General features: G+C 41.7%; 1 protein-coding gene across 1 annotated transcript in view; it reads left to right on the forward strand.

Annotated features, from left to right (window-relative positions):
• Window positions 1-843: 843 nt before the first annotated feature.
• Window positions 844-25,817, forward strand: part of LOC142305823 (vomeronasal type-2 receptor 26-like) — a 269,060-nt gene continuing 244,086 nt past the window's right edge. The window contains exons 1-3 of the mRNA XM_075347983.1: window positions 844-858; window positions 1,615-1,647; window positions 1,991-3,043. Coding sequence (XP_075204098.1) covers window positions 844-858; window positions 1,615-1,647; window positions 1,991-3,043 — 1,101 coding nt within the window. The remainder of the gene's footprint in view (window positions 859-1,614; window positions 1,648-1,990; window positions 3,044-25,817) is intronic.

A 25,817-nucleotide genomic window follows, 5' to 3' on the forward strand; every position in this document is an offset into this window, starting at 1 on the left:
GTTTGCTTGATCTGTTGCCTCTGCATCGGGGGACTGATCTCTTTCGGCAATGTTCGCTTTTTCCCGATGCTGGCCGTTTCGGCCACCTGCTGAAATAAAACTATTACCTCGGAAAAACAATTCTCCATTACATTAATGCCAATAGTCACCATTGGAGTCCGCGTCCAATGGTCAACGTCCACAATTATCATTCCCTGTGACTTCAGCTCTACCCGCTCCACCTTGATGGTCACCTCCTTGTAGCCCACCTGTGGCAAAAGCTGGCCATTACTGGCAATTATGTATAAGTCTGTATCTGGGCCAATGGGTCATGTCTGAATCGACCCAATACCATTTGTAAAGAACACATGGTATGGTTGTCACTTGAGACCCAGTGTCCAGAAGGGCGTTCATCGGATGCCATCTAGCACAATCAGTAGAACCGGTCGCCCTCCCACATATTTGTCCCGCCAGTCAGTTGGGCTGGTACTCCCCACACCAGAGGGTTGATCTTTAGCTCCGGTTACCTGTGGGCCCGGACGACAGTCCTGAACATAGTGTCCTGCCTTGTCACAATGGCGGCAAATCGGTCACCCGGCGGGGTCACAGCGATCACTGACCCACCCCCGGGCCAATGGGTTTCCCCTCTGCCGTCGTTTCGGGGCACCATCTGGTCCAGTGGCCATTTCGGTGTCCATGGGCTGTGGAGTTTTCTGCATTGTTTGAACAGCCTTTGCGAGAGTGGCTACGTTCTTTAACAGTTCTTGGACTTGAAGCCTCAGGTCTGCAGAGAAATCACCACCCAAGGTCTGGGCATCCACCTCCATGGTGGTATGGGTGGAGGGCACCACCTCTGGGTACATGATGGTGAGGATTCAGGTTGGTGGAGCGCCATCCGGGGTCAAGTCTCAAAGAGACCATGAACTTCACCGCCTATGTCGTCCCCTTACTGCCGGTGCCCCATGCCATCAGCGCCTGATAGAGTTCAATCACCATCATCCTCCCTGGGGCATAGCTCTGTGCATGGAGAGTTGTACCAACTGATCTGCGTAGTCATCTGCCCCAGAAGAGAGAAGCGACTCTGCAGCGGCAGCTAACCTTGGCCATACACCATTGGTGGCATCACGAACTACAACTACCCCATCATCCCCGTCCCCAACTAAGCCTTTTATTGACACCTGGGGTCACAGAACCGGCCGAGTCCACCACAGAGTCTCAGTAGCAGCAAGAAGCACCACGGCCAGGCGACGAGTAGCACCCGACTCCATGGGCGCGTCACATACGAGCTGCCTCTACCATCATGTTTGTTACCAAAACTGATAGATCTTATGATGAGCTCATTTGTTGACTCTATTTGACCTGAATGTCCACCTCTTGGCTTTTAAATGGATGAATGGACTTATTTTGTCTATAAAATGAAGCTCGTCTCACGCTCAAAGCTGTAGATGATGGTGAGACATGGAGCCAGAAAGTCAAAAGTTCAGAACATTGTTACCCTATTGCTCATCAGTGTACGTCTGGTTGAGAGGCCATTTTTTCTTCACATTAAACACCTGTACAGTACTCCTGTATTGTCTCACTAATTAAAGGGATAATTTTTGGACAACTATTGAATTTACTTTCTTATTCATTTAGATAAGTGTGAGCCTCTTTATACCTCCAAACGGGGTAATTATTACACCCAACTGTGTGAAAATGCCACGACGTCTTCCATTTTCACCACATGTCTGTAAACACCAGCAATTCATGCATTCTACACATATTTTCCAGGCAATCACTGTTTTTTTTTAGTCATGTGATTAATGTGAAATTATTCGCTGCAACATTATTATGGGGGAAATTCACCAACCCGGCAAAGTTAAGTTTCTAAAGATTTGCTCATCACTAGACGCTTCTTCTGTTTTTATTCAGTGATTCCCTGTGTGACAATGTGTTTTGTACCTAGAAAGTCCCTAGTGAATAATGGAGTAAATACAGTCTGTACAAAATGTCTTTTCTTCTGTGTTGACAGATCAGCTATGGAGCCACCGATCCCTCATTGTCAGATAGACGCCTCTATCCTCATGTCTTCCGAACTGTCCAGGATCACCGCGTCCATTATTTGGTCATCACCAGACTGTTGAAGCACTTTGGCTGGACCTGGGTTGGGATTTTAGTATCAGATGATGAAAATGGAGAGAAAGAACTGCAGATACTAAGAAAGTACATGAGAGAGGACGGGATCTGCGCCGCCTTCACCGTAATACTTTCACTTGATACACTTGATAATTATTTTCTTAATAAGGAGATTTTATTGATTTTTAAGGATCCACAAGTCAGAGTCATTATAATGTGCGGGACCTACAATAATAGATTTGACTTACGATATTTCTTTGAATCTGTATATTTGGAGAAAACTTTTATCTTTCCACCAACCTGGATCTATGTGTACGGCATTATGAAAGCAGATTATCCAGTATTGAATGGAAGTCTAGCGGTGGAACTTCTATCGGAACCGTTTCCAGGAGTGGAAGACATTGTACAAAACTACAGGAAATTTCCCATAGTGATCCAGGATAAGACAGCCTGGACAATGATAGATTCAATATCAGGAAATGGGAGTAAAGATTCCTTCATTTCTTTCAATTTAACATATGAAGAGGAAGAGTATAACGACACATATGAGATTACAATGCCAAGTATGAGGATGTCCCTCTCATCCGGGATTTCTCCAAGACTGTATTACGCAGTAGAAGTCCTGGGAAAAGCTCTACATGAAATGTTCTCATTTATAAAGGACAAATATGAGGAGAATTCAGTGACCGGGTTTGTACAATACACACGGAAGTTACAGCGCTACATACAAATGATGAAGAATTCTCCGGATCCAATGAAGCCTTCATATTACTTTAATGAAGAAGGAGAAGCCGTACACCCGTATAAGATAGTAAACTGGGTATTTATAGATGAGGCCACACGTAGTGACATACGAGTGGTTGAAGTAGGAAATTTCACCCCCGGGGCTGTGAGTGGTGAAGAGCTCCACATAAATCCCCAGTCTATAACATGGAAACACACAGGGAAGGTGAGGAGCGTTATTCTGCCACCGATGTATGTAGGTGAGATGTATCTGAGGGATGTGAGCGCGGATCTCTGTACCAGTGATGGTAGAAAGGTTACTCGCTGTCCTCTATCTCTGGCCTGACTAGACAAAGGTTAGCTAAGAGCGGTATTATTAGAAAATAAATAGAAGTTCTAAAAACAACAAGAAAGAGCGAGAGTATATTATACCTTAAAGAACAAGTTTTGTTTTCGGAATACAATATTAAAAAAAAAATCATAAACAAATATAGGTTTTCAACATTTGAATGGAGGACACACATCAAAATGATATACTTAGTGCTGTACCAAAAAATGGACAATGGCCCTTTAAGAAAGGTTACACAGTAAATTGTCCGTTATATCCATGGGAATAGAAAGGTAGAAATGGTGGATAAACACCAATAATATTAGTAAGCGACAACCCTGCAGATAGATAAACCAAACCCAATTAAACATGCACCGTAACATAGTAGCAACACCTCCATGTCTGTATATACAATGATGCCCCAGCAGCCTCAATGCAGGCCTCAAATGGATTGCTTTTTCAGGAGGCTCCCGATCACACCCCATGAAGAAATCCATTGGAAACTAACACTAAGTAAATCATTTTTGATGTGTGTCCTCCATTCAAATGTTGTCTATGACCTATATTTGTTTATGATATTTTTTTTTTAAATATTTAAATTACATTTTTATATTTTGATATAATAAAAGTTGTTCTTTAAGGCATAATATTTTCTTGCTGTTTCTTGTCTTTTTCAGAAAATCTATTCTATTCTATTCTCTAATAATTCCGCTCTAAGTTGCATTTACTGTAGGGCAAGCTGCTGGAGAAGGGATGGTGTATTAGAGACCTGTAGGCAGGGATTCTAGCCTTAAACACCTTGATGCTGCCACTTAAAAAATCTATTCTATTCTCTAATAATTCCGCTCTTAGCTGCAGTTACTGGGCAAGCTGCTGGAGAAGGGATGGTGTAATTGAGACTTGTAGGCAGGGATTCTAGCCTTAAACACCTTGATGCTGCTACTTAAAAAAAAAATCTATTCTATTCTGTAATAATACCGCTCTTAGCTGCAATTACTGTAGGGCAAGCTGCTGGAGAAGGGATGGTGTATTAGAGGCCTGTAAGCAGGGATTCCAACCTTCTAACCTTATGGACCGTGCTGCTGCTCCCTAAAATAATCTTTTCTATTTTTTAATAATGCTGCTCTTAGCTGCATTTAGTGAAAGACAGCTGATGGAGAAGGGATAGTGTATACATGCAGGGATTCTACACTTACAGACCTTTCTGCTGCAACCTAAAGCCAAAAGTCTTTCTCAGGTCCCCTTCACACGTCAGTAGTGATGAGCGCATGTATTATTCACTATTCACTATTTGCAGAATAGTACGGTATTCAGGCTACTCGTTGTATAATGGTGTATTCGCCCTGCTATATTCGGATGTCCCGCCCAGCCGTTTTCATGCTGATTTGCAGCCAATAAACATGTTGGGATTCTTAACCAATCTTACTAATGCCATGTTTGTTGTGGCATTACTGTGATTGGCCGGCAGCTCACCATCATAGGGTCTATAAAAGACCTTCTGCCGTCATTTTGTGCACATTGCATCTGAAGCCTGCTGTTACGGTTGCTGCGAGCACTGGAGACTATGTCCAGATTTCTTGCTACTGCACATGTGCGAGCGCTGGAGACTAAGTCCAGATTTCTTGCTACTGCACATGTGCGAGCGCTGGAGACTAAGTCCAGATTTCTTGCTACTGCACATGTGCGAGCGCTGGAGACTAAGTCCAGATTTCTTGCTACTGCACATGTGCGAGCGCTGGAGACTAAGTCCTATCTTGGAGCCATTGCACATGTGCGGGTGACATCATCGCTGACACGAGGTCACATGTCTCTGACACCTTCTATGCCGATTGGTCGCTGGTCATGTGCTTGTGACGCCTTGCTCGGTGATAGGCCAGCATGACGTCACTCTTGTCGTTCTGGCAGCCGATTGGCTCTGGTGTCCTCCATCTTGGATGAGGCACAGAGTCTATATAAGACCCTGACACATGCCGCATGGCGCTCAGTCCTCTTGGTTCATGCATGAGGGTAGACGCCCTGTGCACGTTCCTCTAGGCATTCCTCTGTCTATGCAAGGTGAGCGCTACCGGCAGGGTAGCGTTCTTATACCTTACAGCTTCGGCTGCTGTCCGTATCCTTACCTCTTAGGGGAGCGGACATAGGCAGGTGCCTGAGGCACATGGTCTGGCTGGGCCTTGTGATTCGACTCGTAGGTGGACGTTGCCGCTAGGGTAACGTTCCTTATACTGCGTCTGGCAGTTGTTCGTATCCTCGCACACTAGGGGAGCGAACAGAGGTAGGAGCTTTGTGCGGCTTACGCTGCTGTTCGTCTCTTTTGCACCACTAGAAGAGCGGACCTAGGCAGGTGCCATATCTAGTGGTTCGTGTCCTCGCACACTAGTGGAGCGAACGCAGGTAGGAGCTTTGTGCGGCTTACGCTGCTGTTCGTCTCTTTTGCACCACTAGAAGAGCGGACCTAGGTAGGTGCCATTTCGCACACATTGCCTTTGTCTCTGTGATTATTAACAGAGATCATTCCACACACCCTCCAAGTAAGGGAGGAATTGCTTTACTTACTTATTATATCCTTCTGTGAGTTAACAGAGGTATTGCACTCTGCCATAGTCTGCAGCAGAGTCTTTGCACGGTGGACCCTGACTGTCTGATACTCCTTTAAGTTATTATCAGACAGCCCCCCGTAACACCTGCATTCTATCAGTGTAGGGGTAGAGCGAGCAGCTGCTTGGGGGAGTGTAGGTCTATTAATAACTAGAGATGAGCGAACCGGTCGCGGTTCGGCTCGAGGTTGGTTCGCCGAACGGGGGTCCCGTTCGAGTTCGGTTCGTCGAACGTTCGACGAACCGAACTCGAACGTATAGGCTATAATGGGAGGCAATCACAAACACATAAAAATGCATTATAAATGTACACAAACAGTTAATAAACATTGCCATAACACTTACCGGTCCTCGCGATCCCTTCTGCACTCTGTCTCCTGCCGCTATTCCATCCGATGATCGCTGAATCCTCCCGGTGACCTGCACTGCCAGCAGAGAAGCAGGACCTATCGTGACGTCAAAATAGCCATGTGACCAGTCACGTGGCTATTATCTCATTGGCTACAGACTGGTCACATGACTATGACACGTCATGTAGGACCTGCGAGTGCATCTCTCCGGTACACGGTGCACATATGTGTATCGCCGTGTACCGGCGACATGCTCTAGCACACGGTCGACTCCCCGTTCCGTTAGGGACCGGCTGACACAGCCGGTCATTAACGGAGATCACCGTTGCCATAGCAACGCAGTTAGCGGTGACGTCACCGCTAACCGCGGCTCCGAGAGCACCGTTGCTATGGTAACGCGTCTGTCAGCGTTACCGCTAGCAGCCAGCACTGATCACTCACAGAGTGAAGGCTGCACGCTGCTTCCCGATTGTAGTGAGCATTGTAGTGAGGATGGAGGTTCCCCAGCCCCAAGTGATGCCCCTCACTACAATCGTCACTACTACTACACTAGAAAGAAAGCAGACAGAAGAGCAGGATCGTGGAGGGCTGACAGGGGTAATAAAGATGGAGTCTCTAATGTGTCTGTGTATTTATTTCTATTAAAGTATTTTTTCTCTGTGTGGTGTCTTTTTTTTAACCCTTTATTGGAGATTCTTAATGGCCGGGTCAAACGTGCCTGACATTAAGAATCTCTGGCTTAATACTGGCTGGTAAAACAAAGCCAGTATTAACTCATGATTACCCAACAAGCCACCCGGCTCCAGGGCTGTTGGAAGAGTTGGATACAGCGCCAGATGATGGCGCTTCTATGAGAGCGCCATTTTCTGGGACGGCTGCGGACTGAAATCTGCAGCAGAGGCGCCCACAAACCTCGGGCTAACCTGTGCTGCGGATTCCAATCCCCAGCTGCCTAGTTGTACCCGGCTGGACACAAAAATAGGGCGAAGCCCACGTCATTTGTTTTTTAATTATTTCATGAAATAAGTGAAATAATTAAAACAAACGGGCTTCCCTATATTTTTGGTTCCCAGCCGGGTACAAATAGGCAACTGGGGGTTGGAGGCAGCCCGTGGCTGCCTGCTGTACCTGGCTAGCATACAAAAATATGGCGAAGCCCACGTCATTTTTTTGGTGGGCAAAAAACTTCTGCATACAGTCCTGGATGGAGTATGCTGAGCCTTGTAGTTCTGCAGCTGCTGTCTGCTCTTCTCCATACAGACAGACAGCAGCTGCAGAACTACAAGGCTCAGCATACTCCATCCAGGACTGTATGCAGAAGTTTTTTGCCCCCTGAAAAAATTATGTGGGCTTCGCCATATTTTTGTATGCTAGCCAGGTACAGCAGGCAGGTACGGCTGCCCCCAACCCCCAGTTGCCTATTTGTACCCGGCTGGGAACCAAAAATAAAGGGAAGCCCTTTTTATATTATTTCATGAATTTCATGAAATAATTAGAAAACAAATGACGTAGGCTTTGCCCCATTTTTGTGTCCAGCCAGGTGCAACTAGGCAGCTGGGGATTGGAATCCGCACCACCGGTTGGCCTGAGCTTTCTGGGCCCCACTGCTGCGAATTGCAGTCTGCAGCCACCTCAGAAAATGGCATTTTCATAGAAGCGCCATCTTCTGGCCCTGTATCCAACTCTTCCAGCACCTGCCTGCTATACCTGGCTAGCATACAAAAATATGGCGAAGCTCACGTCCTTTTTTTGTAGTTTTTTGGCAAAAAAAATAAAAAATGCTTCCCTGGATATTCCATTGCCAGTGAAGGTAACACCAAGCAGTGGGGGTTAGCAGCCAGTAGCTGCTTGGATTACCCTTAGCTAGCAATACAAAAAATGCAGCGGGAGCCCATATATATTTTTTTTAATTATTTATTTAAATAACTAAAAATAAAATGGGCTTCCCTGTATTTTGATTGCTGGACATCACAGTGCTGTAAAAATAAATCTTTAAAAAAATGACGTAGCGCTCCGCGGTATTTTTGATTCTCAGCGCAGCTAAAGCAGACAGCTATGGGTTGCCACCCCCATCTGCCTGCCGTTACCTTGGTTGGCAATCAAAATACAGGGAAGCCCATTAATTTTTTCTATTTAAAAAATAGTTAAAAAAAAAAATTACGTTGGGTCCCCCCATTTTTGATAGCCAGCTAGGGTAAAGCAGACAGCTGTAGCCTGAAAACCACAGCTGGCAGCTTTACCGTGGTTGGGGATCCAATGTGGAGGTCCCCTCAGGCTCTTTTTTATAATTATTTTATAAATATTAATAATTACACAATAAAAGTAGGGTCCCCCCCAAATTGGATCACCAGCCAAGGTAAAGCGGACAGCTGTGGTCTGGTATTCTCAGGGTGGGAAGGTCCATAGTTATTGGGCCTTCACAGCCTAAAAATAGCAGGCCGAAGGCACCCCAGACGTGGCGCATCCACTAGATGCGCCAATCCTGGCGCTTCACCCCAGCTCATCCCGTGCCCTGGTGCAGTGGCAAACGGGGTAATAAATCGGGTTGATACTAGCTGTAAAGTCACCTGAGATCAAGCCCAGCAGTTTGTGATGTCATGGCGTCTATTAGATACCCAACATCATAAACTGTCAGTACTAACAAAAACAAAAAATCGACAAAAGAAATTTATTTGAAAAAACAGTCCCCAAAACATTTCCTCTTTCACCAATTTATTGTAAGAAAAAAAATAAAGGGGTCCCACGACGACTCTGGACCGTCTAGAATATGGGGGGGAGACACTCAGGGAACGTATCCCCCATTTTCTAGGAGTGCGGACCCTTCATGTGAGGAGTGTGGGTGCAATGAATCTGCACTCACTCTCCCCGGGTCCACAGCAGCAGAGTCCATGTCGTAATGGTTGCTACCAAAGCTGCAATGCCCTGCTCATGAGGTAAGGGCATGCCTAATCAGGAGAACTACTGTAGAGGAAGCTCTGCTCACTGGTATATAGGTGCTCAGAGGTAATAATAGATAAAATTAGTGAGTAACCTCGGCACTCTATATCTCCCAGACTAAGTCAGTAAGTCACAATGGATAGTAATGCAAAATCACTCTTTATTGGTCCGTATTAAGAAAATTTTTTTTTCATAAGCATATATGTTTTTGTCCAAAACAAGTTACAAATGACGTTTCGGCCTGAGCCTTCGTCAGATTGGACTTATCTGCATGTAATCATGAAAAATGACAATAATCAGTATCACATAAGAGTGAGAGAACAATAACATAAACTCGAACAATGTAGAGGTACAATTGGGATGCAGCAAAAAAATTGCAACACAGCAAGAAATGAAACACATGATACAAATGTCATAATACAGTACAAGGACAATATAGTAATGACAAATATGGGGTCAGAGTAGGCTTAGACAGCTCTGGTACGAAAGAGATGTCAATCATAAAGTAACATGTGCAGTAGGTGTAGAGCTACAGCATGCATGGCAGAGCTAATGGGTAGACTGACCATAGAAAAAGAACGGAGAAAAAGTGGAGAAAAAGTGGAGAAAAAGTGGAGCATAAGAGGAGAAAAAGTGGACAAAAAGTGGAGAAAAAAGTGGAGAAAAAAGTGGAGAAAAAGTGGAGAAAAAGTGGAGAAAAAGTGGAGCATAAGAGGAGAAAAAGTGGAGAAAAAGTGGAGAAAAAAGTGGAGAAAAAGTGGAGCATAAGAGGAGAAAAAGTGGAGAAAAAAGTGGAGAAAAAGTGGAGAAAAAAGTGGAGAAAAAGTGGAGAAAAAGTGGAGAAAAAGTGGAGAAAAAAGTGAGAAAAAGTGGAGAAAAAGTGGAGAAAAAGTGGAGCATAAGAGGAGAAAAAGTGGCGAAAAAAGTGGAGAAAAAGTGGAGAAAAAGTGGAGAAAAAGTGGAGCATAAGAGGAGAAAAAGTGGAGAAAAAGTGGAGAAAAAAGTGGAGAAAAAAGTGGAGAAAAAGTGGAGAAAAAGTGGAGAAAAAGTGGAGCATAAGAGGAGAAAAAGTGGAGGAAAAAGTGGAGAAAAAGTGGAGCATAAGAGGAGAAAAAGTGGAGAAAAAGTGGAGAAAAAAAGTGGAGAAAAAGTGGAGCATAAGAGGAGAAAAAGTGGAGAAAAAAGTGGAGAAAAAGTGGAGAAAAAGTGGAGAAAAAAGTGGAGAAAAAGTGGAGAAAAAGTGGAGCATAAGAGGAGAAAAAGTGGAGCATAAGAGGAGAAAAAGTGGAGAAAAAAGTGGAGAAAAAGTGGAGAAAAAGTGGAGAAAAAGTGGAGCATAAGAGGAGAAAAAGTGGAGATTAAGAGGAGAAAAAGTGGAGAAAAAGTGGAGCATAAGAGGAGAAAAAGTGGAGCATAAGAGGAGAAAAAGTGGAGAAAAAGTGGAGAAAAAAGTGGAGAAAAAGTGGAGCATAAGAGGAGAAAAAGTGGAGAAAAAGTGGAGAAAAAGTGGAGAAAAAGTGGAGAAAAAGTGGAGCATAAGAGGAGAAAAAGTGGAGATTAAGAGGAGAAAAAGTAGAGAAAAAGTGGAGCATAAGAGGAGAAAAAGTGGAGCATAAGAGGAGAAAAAGTGGAGAAAAAAGTGGAGAAAAAGTGGAGAAAAAGTGGAGAAAAAGTGGAGCATAAGAGGAGAAAAAGTGGAGATTAAGAGGAGAAAAAGTGGAGAAAAAGTGGAGCATAAGAGGAGAAAAAGTGGAGCATAAGAGGAGAAAAAGTGGAGAAAAAGTGGAGAAAAAAGTGGAGAAAAAGTGGAGCATAAGAGGAGAAAAAGTGGAGAAAAAGTGGAGAAAAAGTGGAGAAAAAGTGGAGAAAAAAGTGGAGAAAAAAGTGGAGAAAAAAGTGGAGAAAAAGTGGAGAAAAAGTGGAGCATAAGAGGAGAAAAAGTGGAGCTTAAGAGGAGAAAAAGTGGAGCATAAGAGGAGAAAAAGTGGAGCATAAGAGGAGAAAAAGTGGAGAAAAAGTGGAGAAAAAAGTGGAGAAAAAAGTGGAGAAAAAGTGGAGAAAAAGTGGAGAAAAAGTGGAGCATAAGAGGAGAAAAAGTGGAGATTAAGAGGAGAAAAAGTGGAGAAAAAGTGGAGCATAAGAGGAGAAAAAGTGGAGCATAAGAGGAGAAAAAGTGGAGAAAAAGTGGAGAAAAAAGTGGAGAAAAAGTGGAGCATAAGAGGAGAAAAAGTGGAGAAAAAGTGGAGAAAAAGTGGAGAAAAAGTGGAGAAAAAGTGGAGCATAAGAGGAGAAAAAGTGGAGATTAAGAGGAGAAAAAGTAGAGAAAAAGTGGAGCATAAGAGGAGAAAAAGTGGAGCATAAGAGGAGAAAAAGTGGAGAAAAAATTGGAGATTAAGAGGAGAAAAAGTAGAGAAAAAGTGGAGCATAAGAGGAGAAAAAGTGGAGCATAAGAGGAGAAAAAGTGGAGAAAAAAGTGGAGAAAAAGTGGAGAAAAAGTGGAGAAAAAGTGGAGCATAAGAGGAGAAAAAGTGGAGATTAAGAGGAGAAAAAGTGGAGAAAAAGTGGAGCATAAGAGGAGAAAAAGTGGAGCATAAGAGGAGAAAAAGTGGAGAAAAAGTGGAGAAAAAAGTGGAGAAAAAGTGGAGCATAAGAGGAGAAAAAGTGGAGAAAAAAGTGGAGAAAAAGTGGAGAAAAAGTGGAGAAAAAGTGGAGAAAAAGTGGAGCATAAGAGGAGAAAAAGTGGAGAAAAAGTGGAGAAAAAAGTGGAGAAAAAAGTGGAGAAAAAGTGGAGAAAAAGTGGAGCATAAGAGGAAAAAAAGTGGAGATTAAGAGGAGAAAAAGTGGAGCATAAGAGGAGAAAAAGTGGAGCATAAGAGGAGAAAAAGTGGAGAAAAAGTGGAGAAAAAGTGGAGAAAAAGTGGAGAAAAAGTGGAGAAAAAGTGGAGAAAAAAGTGGAGAAAAAGTGGAGAAAAAGTGGAGCATAAGAGGAGAAAAAGTGGAGAAAAAGTGGAGAAAAAAGTGGAGAAAAAGTGGAGCATAAGAGGAGAAAAAGTGGAGAAAAAGTGGAGAAAAAGTGGAGAAAAGTGGAGTATAAGAGGAGAAAAAGTGGAGATTAAGAGGAGAAAAAGTAGAGAAAAAGTGGAGCATAAGAGGAGAAAAAGTGGAGCATAAGAGGAGAAAAAGTGGAGAAAAAAGTGGAGAAAAAGTGGAGAAAAAGTGGAGGAAAAGTGGAGCATAAGAGGAGAAAAAGTGGAGATTAAGAGGAGAAAAAGTGGAGAAAAAGTGGAGCATAAGAGGAGAAAAAGTGGAGCATAAGAGGAGAAAAAGTGGAGAAAAAGTGGAGAAAAAAGTGGAGAAAAAGTGGAGCATAAGAGGAGAAAAAGTGGAGAAAAAAGTGGAGAAAAAGTGGAGAAAAAGTGGAGAAAAAGTGGAGAAAAAGTGGAGAAAAAAGTGGAGAAAAAAGTGGAGAAAAAAGTGGAGAAAAAGTGGAGCATAAGAGGAGAAAAAGTGGAGATTAAGAGGAGAAAAAGTGGAGCATAAGAGGAGAAAAAGTGGAGCATAAGAGGAGAAAAAGTGGAGAAAAAGTGGAGAAAAAAGTGGAGAAAAAGTGGAGAAAAAGTGGAGCATAAGAGGAGAAAAAGTGGAGAAAAAGTGGAGAAAAAAGTGGAGAAAAAGTGGAGCATAAGAGGAGAAAAAGTGGAGAAAAAGTGGAGAAAAAGTGGAGAAAAAGTGGAGCATAAGAGGAGAAAAACTGGAGATTAAGAGGAGAAAAAGTAGAGAAAAAGTGGAGCATAAGAGGAGAAAAAGTGGAGCATAAGAGGAGAAAAAGTGGAGAAAAAAGTGGAGAAAAAGTGGAGAAAAAGTGGAGAAAAAGTGGAGCATAAGAGGAGAAAAAGTGGAGATTAAGAGGAGAAAAAGTGGAGAAAAAGTGGAGCATAAGAGGAGAAAAAGTGGAGCATAAGAGGAGAAAAAGTGGAGAAAAAGTGGAGAAAAAAGTGGAGAAAAAGTGGAGCATAAGAGGAGAAAAAGTGGAGAAAAAAGTGAAGAAAAACTGGAGAAAAAGTGGAGAAAAAGTGGAGAAAAAGTGGAGCATAAGAGGAGAAAAAGTGGAGAAAAAGTGGAGAAAAAAGTGGAGAAAAAAGTGGAGAAAAAAGTGGAGAAAAAAGTAGAGAAAAAGTGGAGAAAAAGTGGAGCATAAGAGGAGAAAAAGTGGAGATTAAGAGGAGAAAAAGTGGAGCATAAGAGGAGAAAAAGTGGAGCATAAGAGGAGAAAAAGTGGAGAAAAAGTGGAGAAAAAGTGGAGAAAAAGTGGAGAAAAAAGTGGAGAAAAAGTGGAGCATAAGAGGAGAAAAAGTGGAGATTAAGAGGAGAAAAAGTGGAGAAAAAGTGGAGCATAAGAGGAGAAAAAGTGGAGCATAAGAGGAGAAAAAGTGGAGAAAAAGTGGAGAAAAAAGTGGAGAAAAAGTGGAGCATAAGAGGAGAAAAAGTGGAGAAAAAGTGGAGAAAAAGTGGAGAAAAAGTGGAGCATAAGAGGAGAAAAAGTGGAGATTAAGAGGAGAAAAAGTAGAGAAAAAGTGGAGCATAAGAGGAGAAAAAGTGGAGCATAAGAGGAGAAAAAGTGGAGAAAAAAGTGGAGAAAAAGTGGAGAAAAAGTGGAGAAAAAGTGGAGCATAAGAGGAGAAAAAGTGGAGATTAAGAGGAGAAAAAGTGGAGAAAAAGTGGAGCATAAGAGGAGAAAAAGTGGAGCATAAGAGGAGAAAAAGTGGAGAAAAAGTGGAGAAAAAAGTGGAGAAAAAGTGGAGCATAAGAGGAGAAAAAGTGGAGAAAAAAAGTGGAGAAAAACTGGAGAAAAAGTGGAGAAAAAGTGGAGAAAAAGTGGAGCATAAGAGGAGAAAAAGTGGAGAAAAAGTGGAGAAAAAAGTGGAGAAAAAAGTGGAGAAAAATTGGAGCATAAGAGGAGAAAAAGTGGAGATTAAGAGGAGAAAAAGTGGAGCATAAGAGGAGAAAAAGTGGAGCATAAGAGGAGAAAAAGTGGAGAAAAAGTGGAGAAAAAGTGGAGAAAAAGTGGAGAAAAAAGTGGAGAAAAAGTGGAGAAAAAGTGGAGCATAAGAGGAGAAAAAGTGGAGAAAAAGTGGAGAAAAAGTGGAGCATAAGAGGAGAAAAAGTGGAGAAAAAGTGGAGAAAAAGTGGAGAAAAAGTGGAGAAAAAGTGGAGCATAAGAGGAGAAAAAGTGGAGAAAAAAGTGGAGAAAAACTGGAGAAAAAGTGGAGAAAAAGTGGAGCATAAGAGGAGAAAAAGTGGAGAAAAAGTGGAGAAAAAAGTGGAGAAAAAAGTGGAGAAAAAGTGGAGAAAAAGTGGAGCATAAGAGGAAAAAAAGTGGAGATTAAGAGGAGAAAAAGTGGAGCATAAGAGGAGAAAAAGTGGAGCATAAGAGGAGAAAAAGTGGAGAAAAAGTGGAGAAAAAAGTGGAGAAAAAGTGGAGAAAAAGTGGAGAAAAATTGGAGCATAAGAGGAGAAAAAGTGGAGATTAAGAGGAGAAAAAGTGGAGAAAAAGTGGAGCATAAGAGGAGAAAAAGTGGAGCATAAGAGGAGAAAAAGTGGAGAAAAAGTGGAGAAAAAAGTGGAGAAAAAGTGGAGCATAAGAGGAGAAAAAGTGGAGAAAAAGTGGAGAAAAAGTGGAGAAAAAGTGGAGCATAAGAGGAGAAAAAGTGGAGAAAAAAGTGGAGAAAAACTGGAGAAAAAGTGGAGAAAAAGTGGAGAAAAAGTGGAGCATAAGAGGAGAAAAAGTGGAGAAAAAGTGGAGAAAAAAGTGGAGAAAAAAGTGGAGAAAAAGTGGAGAAAAAGTGGAGCATAAGAGGAAAAAAAGTGGAGATTAAGAGGAGAAAAAGTGGAGCATAAGAGGAGAAAAAGTGGAGCATAAGAGGAGAAAAAGTGGAGAAAAAGTGGAGAAAAAAGTGGAGAAAAAGTGGAGAAAAAGTGTAGCATAAGAGGAGAAAAAGTGGAGAAAAAGTGGAGAAAAAAGTGGAGAAAAAGTGGAGCATAAGAGGAGAAGAAGTGGAGAAAAAGTGGAGAAAAAGTGGAGAAAAAGTGGAGCATAAGAGGAGAAAAAGTGGAGATTAAGAGGAGAAAAAGTAGAGAAAAAGTGGAGCATAAGAGGAGAAAAAGTGGAGCATAAGAGGAGAAAAAGTGGAGAAAAAAGTGGAGAAAAAGTGGAGAAAAAGTGGAGAAAAAGTGGAGCATAAGAGGAGAAAAAGTGGAGATTAAGAGGAGAAAAAGTGGAGAAAAAGTGGAGCATAAGAGGAGAAAAAGTGGAGCATAAGAAGAGAAAAAGTGGAGAAAAAGTGGAGAAAAAAGTGGAGAAAAAGTGAAGCATAAGAGGAGAAAAAGTGGAGAAAAAACTGGAGAAAAACTGGAGAAAAAGTGGAGAAAAAGTGGAGAAAAAGTGGAGAAAAAAGTGGAGAAAAAAGTGGAGAAAAAGTGGAGAAAAAGTGGAGCATAAGAGGAGAAAAAGTGGAGCTTAAGAGGAGAAAAAGTGGAGCTTAAGAGGAGAAAAAGTGGAGCATAAGAGGAGAAAAAGTGGAGAAAAAGTGGAGAAAAAAGTGGAGAAAAAAGTGGAGAAAAAGTGGAGAAAAAGTGGAGAAAAAGTGGAGCATAAGAGGAGAAAAAGTGGAGATTAAGAGGAGAAAAAGTGGAGAAAAAGTGGAGCATAAGAGGAGAAAAAGTGGAGCATAAGAGGAGAAAAAGTGGAGAAAAAGTGGAGAAAAAAGTGGAGAAAAAGTGGAGCATAAGAGGAGAAAAAGTGGAGAAAAAGTGGAGAAAAAGTGGAGAAAAAGTGGAGAAAAAGTGGAGCATAAGAGGAGAAAAAGTGGAGATTAAGAGGAGAAAAAGTGGAGAAAAAGTGGAGCATAAGAGGAGAAAAAGTGGAGCATAAGAGGAGAAAAAGTGGAGAAAAAGTGGAGAAAAAAGTGGAGAAAAAGTGGAGCATAAGAGGAGAAAAAGTGGAGAAAAAGTGGAGAAAAAGTGGAGAAAAAGTGGAGAAAAAGTGGAGCATAAGAGGAGAAAAAGTGGAGATTAAGAGGAGAAAAAGTAGAGAAAAAGTGGAGCATAAGAGGAGAAAAAGTGGAGCATAAGAGGAGAAAAAGTGGAGAAAAAAGTGGAGAAAAAGTGGAGAAAAAGTGGAGAAAAAGTGGAGCATAAGAGGAGAAAAAGTGGAGATTAAGAGGAGAAAAAGTGGAGAAAAAGTGGAGCATAAGAGGAGAAAAAGTGGAGCATAAGAGGAGAAAAAGTGGAGAAAAAGTGGAGAAAAAAGTGGAGAAAAAGTGGAGCATAAGAGGAGAAAAAGTGGAGAAAAAGTGGAGAAAAAAGTGGAGAAAAAAGTGGAGAAAAAGTGGAGAAAAAGTGGAGCATAAGAGGAGAAAAAGTGGAGATTAAGAGGAGAAAAAGTGGAGCATAAGAGGAGAAAAAGTGGAGCATAAGAGGAGAAAAAGTGGAGAAAAAGTGGAGAAAAAAGTGGAGAAAAAGTGGAGAAAAAGTGGAGCATAAGAGGAGAAAAAGTGGAGAAAAAGTGGAGAAAAAAGTGGAGAAAAAGTGGAGCATAAGAGGAGAAAAAGTGGAGATTAAGAGGAGAAAAAGTAGAGAAAAAGTGGAGCATAAGAGGAGAAAAAGTGGAGAAAAAGTGGAGCATAAGAGGAGAAAAAGTGGAGATTAAGAGGAGAAAAAGTGGAGAAAAAGTGGAGCATAAGAGGAGAAAAAGTGGAGAAAAAGTGGAGAAAAAAGTGGAGAAAAAGTGGAGCATAAGAGGAGAAAAAGTGGAGATTAAGAGGAGAAAAAGTGAAGAAAAAAGTGGAGAAAAAGTGGAGAAAAAGTGGAGAAAAAGTGGAGCATAAGAGGAGAAAAAGTGGAGATTAAGAGGAGAAAAAGTGGAGAAAAAGTGGAGCATAAGAGGAGAAAAAGTGGAGCATAAGAGGAGAAAAAGTGGAGAAAAAGTGGAGCATAAGAGGAGAAAAAGTGGAGAAAAAAGTGGAGAAAAACTGGAGAAAAAGTGGAGAAAAAGTGGAGCATAAGAGGAGAAAAAGTGGAGAAAAAGTGGAGAAAAAAGTGGAGAAAAAGTGGAGAAAAAGTGGAGCATAAGAGGAGAAAAAGTGGAGAAAAAGTGGAGAAAAAAGTGGAGAAAAAAGTAGAGAAAAAGTGGAGAAAAAGTGGAGCATAAGAGGAGAAAAAGTGGAGATTAAGAGGAGAAAAAGTGGAGCATAAGAGGAGAAAAAGTGGAGCATAAGAGGAGAAAAAGTGGAGAAAAAGTGGAGAAAAAGTGGAGAAAAAGTGGAGCATAACAGAAGAAAAAGTGGAGATTAAGAGGAGAAAAAGTAGAGAAAAAGTGGAGCATAAGAGGAGAAAAAGTGGAGCATAAGAGGAGAAAAAGTGAAGAAAAAAGTGGAGAAAAAGTGGAGAAAAAGGGGAGAAAAAGTGGAGATTAAGAGGAGAAAAAGTGGAGAAAAAGTGGAGCATAAGAGGAGAAAAAGTGGAGCATAAGAGGAGAAAAAGTGGAGAAAAAGTGGAGAAAAAAGTGGAGAAAAAGTGGAGCATAAGAGGAGAAAAAGTGGAGAAGAAGTGGAGAAAAAGTGGAGAAAAAGTGGAGCATAAGAGGAGAAAAAGTGGAGATTAAGAGGAGAAAAAGTAGAGAAAAAGTGGAGCATAAGAGGAGAAAAAGTGGAGCATAAGAGGAGAAAAAGTGGAGAAAAAAGTGGAGAAAAAGTGGAGAAAAAGTGGAGCATAAGAGGAGAAAAAGTGGAGAAAAAGTGGAGAAAAAGTGGAGAAAAAAGTGGAGAAAAAGTGGAGAAAAAGTGGAGAAAAAAGTGGAGAAAAAGTGGAGAAAAAGTGGAGCATAAGAGGAGAAAAAGTGGAGAAAAAGTGGAGAAAAAAGTGGAGAAAAAGTGGAGCATAAGAGGAGAAAAAGTGGAGAAAAAGTGGAGAAAAAGTGGAGAAAAAGTGGAGCATAAGAGGAGAAAAAGTGGAGATTAAGAGGAGAAAAAGTAGAGAAAAAGTGGAGCATAAGAGGAGAAAAAGTGGAGCATAAGAGGAGAAAAAGTGGAGAAAAAGTGGAGAAAAAAGTGGAGAAAAAGTGGAGCATAAGAGGAGAAAAAGTGGAGAAAAACTGGAGAAAAAGTGGAGAAAAAGTGGAGAAAAAGTGGAGCATAAGAGGAGAAAAAGTGGAGAAAAAGTGGAGAAAAAAGTGGAGAAAAAAGTGGAGAAAAAGTGGAGAAAAAGTGGAGCATAAGAGGAGAAAAAGTGGAGATTAAGAGGAGAAAAAGTGGAGCATAAGAGGAGAAAAAGTGGAGCATAAGAGGAGAAAAAGTGGAGAAAAAGTGGAGAAAAAGTGGAGAAAAAGTGGAGGAAAAAGTGGAGAAAAAAGTGGAGAAAAAGTGGAGAAAAAGTGGAGCATAAGAGGAGAAAAAGTGGAGAAAAGGTGGAGCATAAGAGGAGAAAAAGTGGAGAAAAAGTGGAGAAAAAGTGGAGAAAAAGTGGAGAAAAAGTGGAGCATAAGAGGAGAAAAAGTGGAGAAAAAAGTGGAGAAAAAGTGGAGCATAAGAGGAGAAAAAGTGGAGAAAAAAGTGGAGAAAAAGTGGAGCATAAGAGGAGAAAAAGTGGAGAAAAAGTGGAGCATAAGAGGAGAAAAAGTGGAGAAAAAGTGGAGAAAAAGTAAAGAAAAAGTGGAGATTAAGAGGAGAAAAAGTGGAGAAAAAGTGGAGCATAAGAGGAGAAAAAGTGGAGAAAAAGTGGAGCATAAGAGGAGAAAAAGTGGAGAAAAAGTTGAGAAAAAGTGGAGCATAAGAGGAGAAAAAGTGGAGAAAAAGTTGAGAAAAAGTGGAGCATAAGAGGAGAAAAAGTGGAGAAAAAAGTGGAGAAAAAGTGGAGAAAAAGTGGAGAATAAGAGGAGAAAAAGTGGAGAAAAAGTGGAGAAGAAGTGGAGAAAAAGTGGAGAAAAAGTGGAGCATAAGAGGAGAAAAAGTGGAGATTAAGAGGAGAAAAAGTGGAGAAAAAGTGGAGCATAAGAGGAGAAAAAGTGGAGCATAAGAGGAGAAAAAGTGGAGAAAAAGTGGAGAAAAAAGTGGAGAAAAAGTGGAGCATAAGAGGAGAAAAAGTGGAGAAAAAAGTGGAGAAAAACTGGAGAAAAAGTGGAGAAAAAGTGGAGAAAAAGTAGAGCATAAGAGGAGAAAAAGTGGAGAAAAAGTGGAGAAAAAAGTGGAGAAAAAAGTGGAGAAAAAGTGGAGAAAAAGTGGAGCATAAGAGGAGAAAAAGTGGAGATTAAGAGGAGAAAAAGTGGAGCATAAGAGGAGAAAAAGTGGAGAAAAAGTGGAGAAAAAGTGGAGAAAAAGTGGAGAAAAAAAGTGGAGAAAAAGTGGAGAAAAAGTGGAGCATAAGAGGAGAAAAAGTGGAGAAAAAGTGGAGAAAAAAGTGGAGAAAAAGTGGAGCATAAGAGGAGAAAAAGTGGAGAAAAAGTGGAGAAAAAGTGGAGAAAAAGTGGAGCATAAGAGGAGAAAAAGTGGAGATTAAGAGGAGAAAAAGTGGAGCATAAGAGGAGAAAAAGTGGAGAAAAAGTGGAGAAAAAGTGGAGAAAAAGTGGAGCATAAGAGGAGAAAAAGTGGAGATTAAGAGGAGAAAAAGTAGAGAAAAAGTGGAGCATAAGAGGAGAAAAAGTGGAGCATAAGAGGAGAAAAAGTGGAGAAAAAGTGGAGAAAAAAGTGGAGAAAAAGTGGAGCATAAGAGGAGAAAAAGTGGAGAAAAACTGGAGAAAAAGTGGAGAAAAAGTGGAGAAAAAGTGGAGCATAAGAGGAGAAAAAGTGGAGAAAAAGTGGAGAAAAAAGTGGAGAAAAAAGTGGAGAAAAAGTGGAGCATAAGAGGAGAAAAAGTGGAGATTAAGAGGAGAAAAAGTGGAGCATAAGAGGAGAAAAAGTGGAGCATAAGAGGAGAAAAAGTGGAGAAAAAGTGGAGAAAAAGTGGAGAAAAAGTGGAGGAAAAAGTGGAGAAAAAAGTGGAGAAAAAGTGGAGAAAAAGTGGAGCATAAGAGGAGAAAAAGTGGAGAAAAGGTGGAGCATAAGAGGAGAAAAAGTGGAGAAAAAGTGGAGAAAAAGTGGAGAAAAAGTGGAGAAAAAGTGGAGCATAAGAGGAGAAAAAGTGGAGAAAAAAGTGGAGAAAAAGTGGAGCATAAGAGGAGAAAAAGTGGAGAAAAAAGTGGAGAAAAAGTGGAGCATAAGAGGAGAAAAAGTGGAGAAAAAGTGGAGCATAAGAGGAGAAAAAGTGGAGAAAAAGTGGAGAAAAAGTAAAGAAAAAGTGGAGATTAAGAGGAGAAAAAGTGGAGAAAAAGTGGAGCATAAGAGGAGAAAAAGTGGAGAAAAAGTGGAGCATAAGAGGAGAAAAAGTGGAGAAAAAGTTGAGAAAAAGTGGAGCATAAGAGGAGAAAAAGTGGAGAAAAAGTTGAGAAAAAGTGGAGCATAAGAGGAGAAAAAGTGGAGAAAAAAGTGGAGAAAAAGTGGAGAAAAAGTGGAGAATAAGAGGAGAAAAAGTGGAGAAAAAGTGGAGAAGAAGTGGAGAAAAAGTGGAGAAAAAGTGGAGCATAAGAGGAGAAAAAGTGGAGATTAAGAGGAGAAAAAGTGGAGAAAAAGTGGAGCAGAAGAGGAGAAAAAGTGGAGCATAAGAGGAGAAAAAGTGGAGAAAAAGTGGAGAAAAAAGTGGAGAAAAAGTGGAGCATAAGAGGAGAAAAAGTGGAGAAAAAAGTGGAGAAAAACTGGAGAAAAAGTGGAGAAAAAGTGGAGAAAAAGTAGAGCATAAGAGGAGAAAAAGTGGAGAAAAAGTGGAGAAAAAAGTGGAGAAAAAAGTGGAGAAAAAGTGGAGAAAAAGTGGAGCATAAGAGGAGAAAAAGTGGAGATTAAGAGGAGAAAAAGTGGAGCATAAGAGGAGAAAAAGTGGAGAAAAAGTGGAGAAAAAGTGGAGAAAAAGTGGAGAAAAAAAGTGGAGAAAAAGTGGAGAAAAAGTGGAGCATAAGAGGAGAAAAAGTGGAGAAAAAGTGGAGAAAAAAGTGGAGAAAAAGTGGAGCATAAGAGGAGAAAAAGTGGAGAAAAAGTGGAGAAAAAGTGGAGAAAAAGTGGAGCATAAGAGGAGAAAAAGTGGAGATTAAGAGGAGAAAAAGTAGAGAAAAAGTGGAGCATAAGAGGAGAAAAAGTGGAGCATAAGAGGAGAAAAAGTGGAGAAAAAAGTGGAGAAAAAGTGGAGAAAAAGTGGAGAAAAAGTGGAGCATAAGAGGAGAAAAAGTGGAGATTAAGAGGAGAAAAAGTGGAGAAAAAGTGGAGCATAAGAGGAGAAAAAGTGGAGATAAAGTGGAGAAAAAAGTGGAGAAAAAGTGGAGCATAAGAGGAGAAAAAGTGGAGAAAAAAGTGGAGAAAAACTGGAGAAAAAGTGGAGAAAAAGTGGAGAAAAAGTGGAGCATAAGAGGAGAAAAAGTGGAGAAAAAGTGGAGAAAAAAGTGGAGAAAAAAGTGGAGAAAAAGTGGAGAAAAAGTGGAGCATAAGAGGAGAAAAAGTGGAGATTAAGAGGAGAAAAAGTGGAGCATAAGAGGAGAAAAAGTGGAGCATAAGAGGAGAAAAAGTGGAGAAAAAGTGGAGAAAAAGTGGAGAAAAAAGTGGAGAAAAAAGTGGAGAAAAAGTGGAGAAAAAGTGGAGCATAAGAGGAGAAAAAGTGGAGAAAAGGTGGAGCATAAGAGGAGAAAAAGTGGAGAAAAAGTGGAGAAAAAGTGGAGAAAAAGTGGAGAAAAAGTGGAGAAAAAGTGGAGCATAAGAGGAGAAAAAGTGGAGAAAAAAGTGGAGAAAAAGTGGAGCATAAGAGGAGAAAAAGTGGAGAAAAAAGTGGAGAAAAAGTGTAGCATAAGAGGAGAAAAAGTGGAGAAAAAGTGGAGCATAAGAGGAGAAAAAGTGGAGAAAAAGTGGAGAAAAAGTGGAGAAAAAGTGGAGATTAAGAGGAGAAAAAGTGGAGAAAAAGTGGAGCATAAGAGGAGAAAAAGTGGAGAAAAAGTGGAGCATAAGAGGAGAAAAAGTGGAGAAAAAGTTGAGAAAAAGTGGAGCATAAGAGGAGAAAAAGTGGAGAAAAAGTTGAGAAAAAGTGGAGCATAAGAGGAGAAAAAGTGGAGAAAAAAGTGGAGAAAAAGTGGAGAAAAAGTGGAGAAAAAGTGGAGAATAAGAGGAGAAAAAGTGGAGAAAAAGTGGAGAAGAAGAGGAGAAAAAGTGGAGAATAAGTGGAGAAAAAAATGGAGAAAAAGTGGAGAAAAAGTGGAGAAAAAGTGGAACACCATTTGGTACCTTTCATGTGGCACTAAAGGGTGCTTAGCTTTGTATTTAGCAAAAAAAATGAAAAAAAAATGACGTAGGGTTCCCCCTAGTTTTGTAGCCAGCTAGGGTAAAGCAGACGGCTGCAGCCTGCAGACCACAGCTGGCAACCTCACCTTGGCTGGTAATCCAAAACTGAGGGCACCCCACGCTGTTATTTTAAATTAAATAAATAATTAAAAAAAAAAACACGTAGGGGTCCCCCAAAATTGGATCACCAGCCAAGGTAAAGCAGACAGCTGGGGCCTGATATTCTCAGACTAGGGAGGTCCATGGTTATTGGAATCTTCCCAGCCTAAAAATAGCAGGCCGCAGCCGCCCCAGAAGTGGCGCATCCATTAGATGCGCCAATCCTGGTGCTTCGCCCCAGCTCATCCCGCGCCCTGGTGCGGTGGCAAATGGAGTAATATATGGGGTTAATACCAGATGTGTAAGTCACCTGGCATCAAGCCCTGGGGTTGGTGAGGTCAGGCGTCTATCAGATACCCGACATCACCAACCCAGTCAGTAATAAAAAAAAATAGACGACAAACACATTTTTATTTGAAAAAACACTCCCCAAAACATTCCCTCTTTAACCAATTTATTAGAATGAAAAACAAATCCAGGTCTGGTGTAATCCAAGGGGTTGCCATGACGATCCACACTGTCCCAGTCAATGAAGAGCAGGATGTTCCCCATTGGCTGGGAGAGCAATGCAGTGACCTGAGCTAACATCAATGGGTCAGCCCAGGTCACTGCAGGGGGGTGACAAGTGCTGCTGTCAGCGAGGTACATTACCTGCGCTGATCTCCAGCACACTGACAGCCCCTGTCACTGAGGTCAATGACCGGCGCCTTCACAGCAAGTATCGCGAGAGGTCCGTGACGTCACCGCTAGTCAGTCTCGGGTCGGAAGCGAGAGGTGATGTGACAAGCGGCGGCCATGGAGGACAGTGACAGCGCTGAGGTCGGGATGGCGGGACTTCATCACCGCAGGTAAGCCGAGCGGGGGGGGGGGGATGTGTGTGTGTGTGTGTGTGTGTGTGTGTGTGTGTGTGTGTGTGTATGTATGTGTACATGCCGCAGGCAGGAGGGGGCGGAGTGAGCTTGAGCTGAGCGGGGAAGTGTGGGCTTCCTGCACGTAACTAAGATAAACATCGGGTTACTAACCAAAGCGCTTTGCTTGGATACCCGATGTTTATCTTGGTTACCAGCTTGTGGCAGGCTGCCAGCGATGGCTCCTGCACACTGTAGCTGTAAAAAGCCCTGCTTTTTGCTGCTAGAACCGTTCTCGAACATATCTAGAACTATCGAGCTTTTAGCAAAAAGCTCGAGTTCTAGTTCGATCTCGAACAGCCCAAAAATCACTCGAGCCTAGAACTGGAGAACCACGAACCGCGAACCGCGCTCAACTCTATTAATAACACAAAAGCCATTTTCAGAGCTGCCTGCAGCATATGTCAGTGTAGCGTATGGAGAAAAGTAAAAATTAGAAGCTTAAACTGAGGCGCTGCGGAGCAATACAAACAGGGCTTTTATTCTAAATTACTGTACATAAAAATATATGAAAAAGGATTAAAGGTACTCAACGCATTTCTGGGACTCACAATGCAAAGGTCTCCTTCCTCAGGTGTAAACACAGGGGGCTGGCACATATATATGTGTCACCCAGGGAATGGGGCACTCGGTCCCGGGCAGTGTATCACCAGGGAATGTCACTTTGGTGGCCGTTGCCCGGTCTCGTGCCCTGGGGGCTTTTTGAAAAGGGAATATTTACAGGGAGAATTGTAGTCATTGCTGTGACGCCACCTGTGGGCTGCGGTTAGGATGATGGAACCTCTTGGTTGGCTGTCCCTAGGACTAGTGGCAATGGCAGCTGTGGTGGTAGGCCCTCCACAGGTAGGGTTGAGCTCAGGGAGCTGTATGGTGGAAGCGCCGGAATAAGGGAGGCCACACCGGGGTTGTAATTAAAAGTCTCTACTCACTCTTGGACCCTAGGATGGCTGGTTCAGGTCCTTGTGTTTCCAGTGCCAGCTTGATGACTCGGTTGCTCTGTCCCCGGCACCCTCAGTGTGTTTTGGGTCCCCGTAGCTTGAAGCAGTTTGGGGGCCCGACTGTCCCTTATTGTGACAGTCTCCTCATCTGTATGGCAGGCAGTGTGGACCCTGTAGGGCTGGTCTGTGTCCCGAATCCTGATCCTTGCATTACTGCTGGTGCCCCCAGATCTGTGGATCAGTGCGGTCCGTGAAGGTCCCCTCACTGTGCAGGTATTTGGCAGGCCATCTGAAACTGTCGCCTGACCTAGGGCCCTGTGCCCCGTTGGTGCTCTAGTCCCAGCTGTACTCGGGTGTACCTGCTGCCCTGACGACCACTCTCCTGTGCCCCCAGGTCACCGTTACATGACCCAGCTCAAGGCATGTCTCTCTCCTTCACTGTCCACTACTGTTCTGTCTTGTCCATTCCTACCAAGCTGTCTAGTCCACTGCTCTGGCTCCGCCCTTTAGGTGGCCATCTCCCAGTGTCTGACTAGTCCATGCCCCCCGGTGTGTCATGGGAACTAGGATTTTAGTGTGTGTAGGTGTTACTGGCACTGGTGTTCCACATGTGGAATTAAATACTTAACAAAAATGTGTGCAACAACTGAAAATATGTCTTATATTCTGTGCAAAGCAGTAATCAAAGCAAAAGGTGGCTACTGTGAAGAACCTAGAATATAAAACATATTTTCAGTTTTTTCACCTTTTTTTTTTTTTAGTATTTCATTCCACATGTGTTAATTCATAGTTTTGATACCTTCAATGTGAATCTAAAATTTTCAGAGTCATGAAAATAAATAAAACTCTTTGAATGAGAAGGTGTGTCCAAACTTTTGGACTCTACTGTATATAATCAAATTTATTAAATCAATAAATTACAACCCATGAAAAAAGAATTAAAATAAAAAAATATAAAAAAAAAAAGTAAAATGTAAATAAACTGAATGAAGTGAGACAAATTAGCTAATATTTTCAACACATACATTAAGACCCTCAGGAATTAGGGTTCCTATCTTAAAAATACAAACATATTCCCTTCTGATAAGTCTACCATACCTGTCATTAGTATCATCAGAAATTTGTTCTATAATAATGAGTTTTAAATCATCTGTGTTCTTTTGGTGTTCCAAGGGAAAATGCTTTGACAGATTGTGGGTTAATATACCATGACGGATATTATCGCAATGTTTATTCATCCTACAATGCACTGGTTGTGTTGTGCGACCCACATACTTGAGTCCACATTTGCACTCCAGTAGGTAGATAACGTAGGATGACAGGCAATTTAATGACTTATGGATTTGAATACAGTGCCTGTAGTTTTTGAAGTGAAAGTGTCAGCACCATGTGTAATCAGCCCACAACACAAACACTTCCTATTACCACATCCAAGGGTAC

This window comes from Anomaloglossus baeobatrachus, chromosome 1 (assembly GCF_048569485.1).
Source record: "Anomaloglossus baeobatrachus isolate aAnoBae1 chromosome 1, aAnoBae1.hap1, whole genome shotgun sequence".
NCBI lineage: Eukaryota > Metazoa > Chordata > Amphibia > Anura > Aromobatidae > Anomaloglossus > Anomaloglossus baeobatrachus.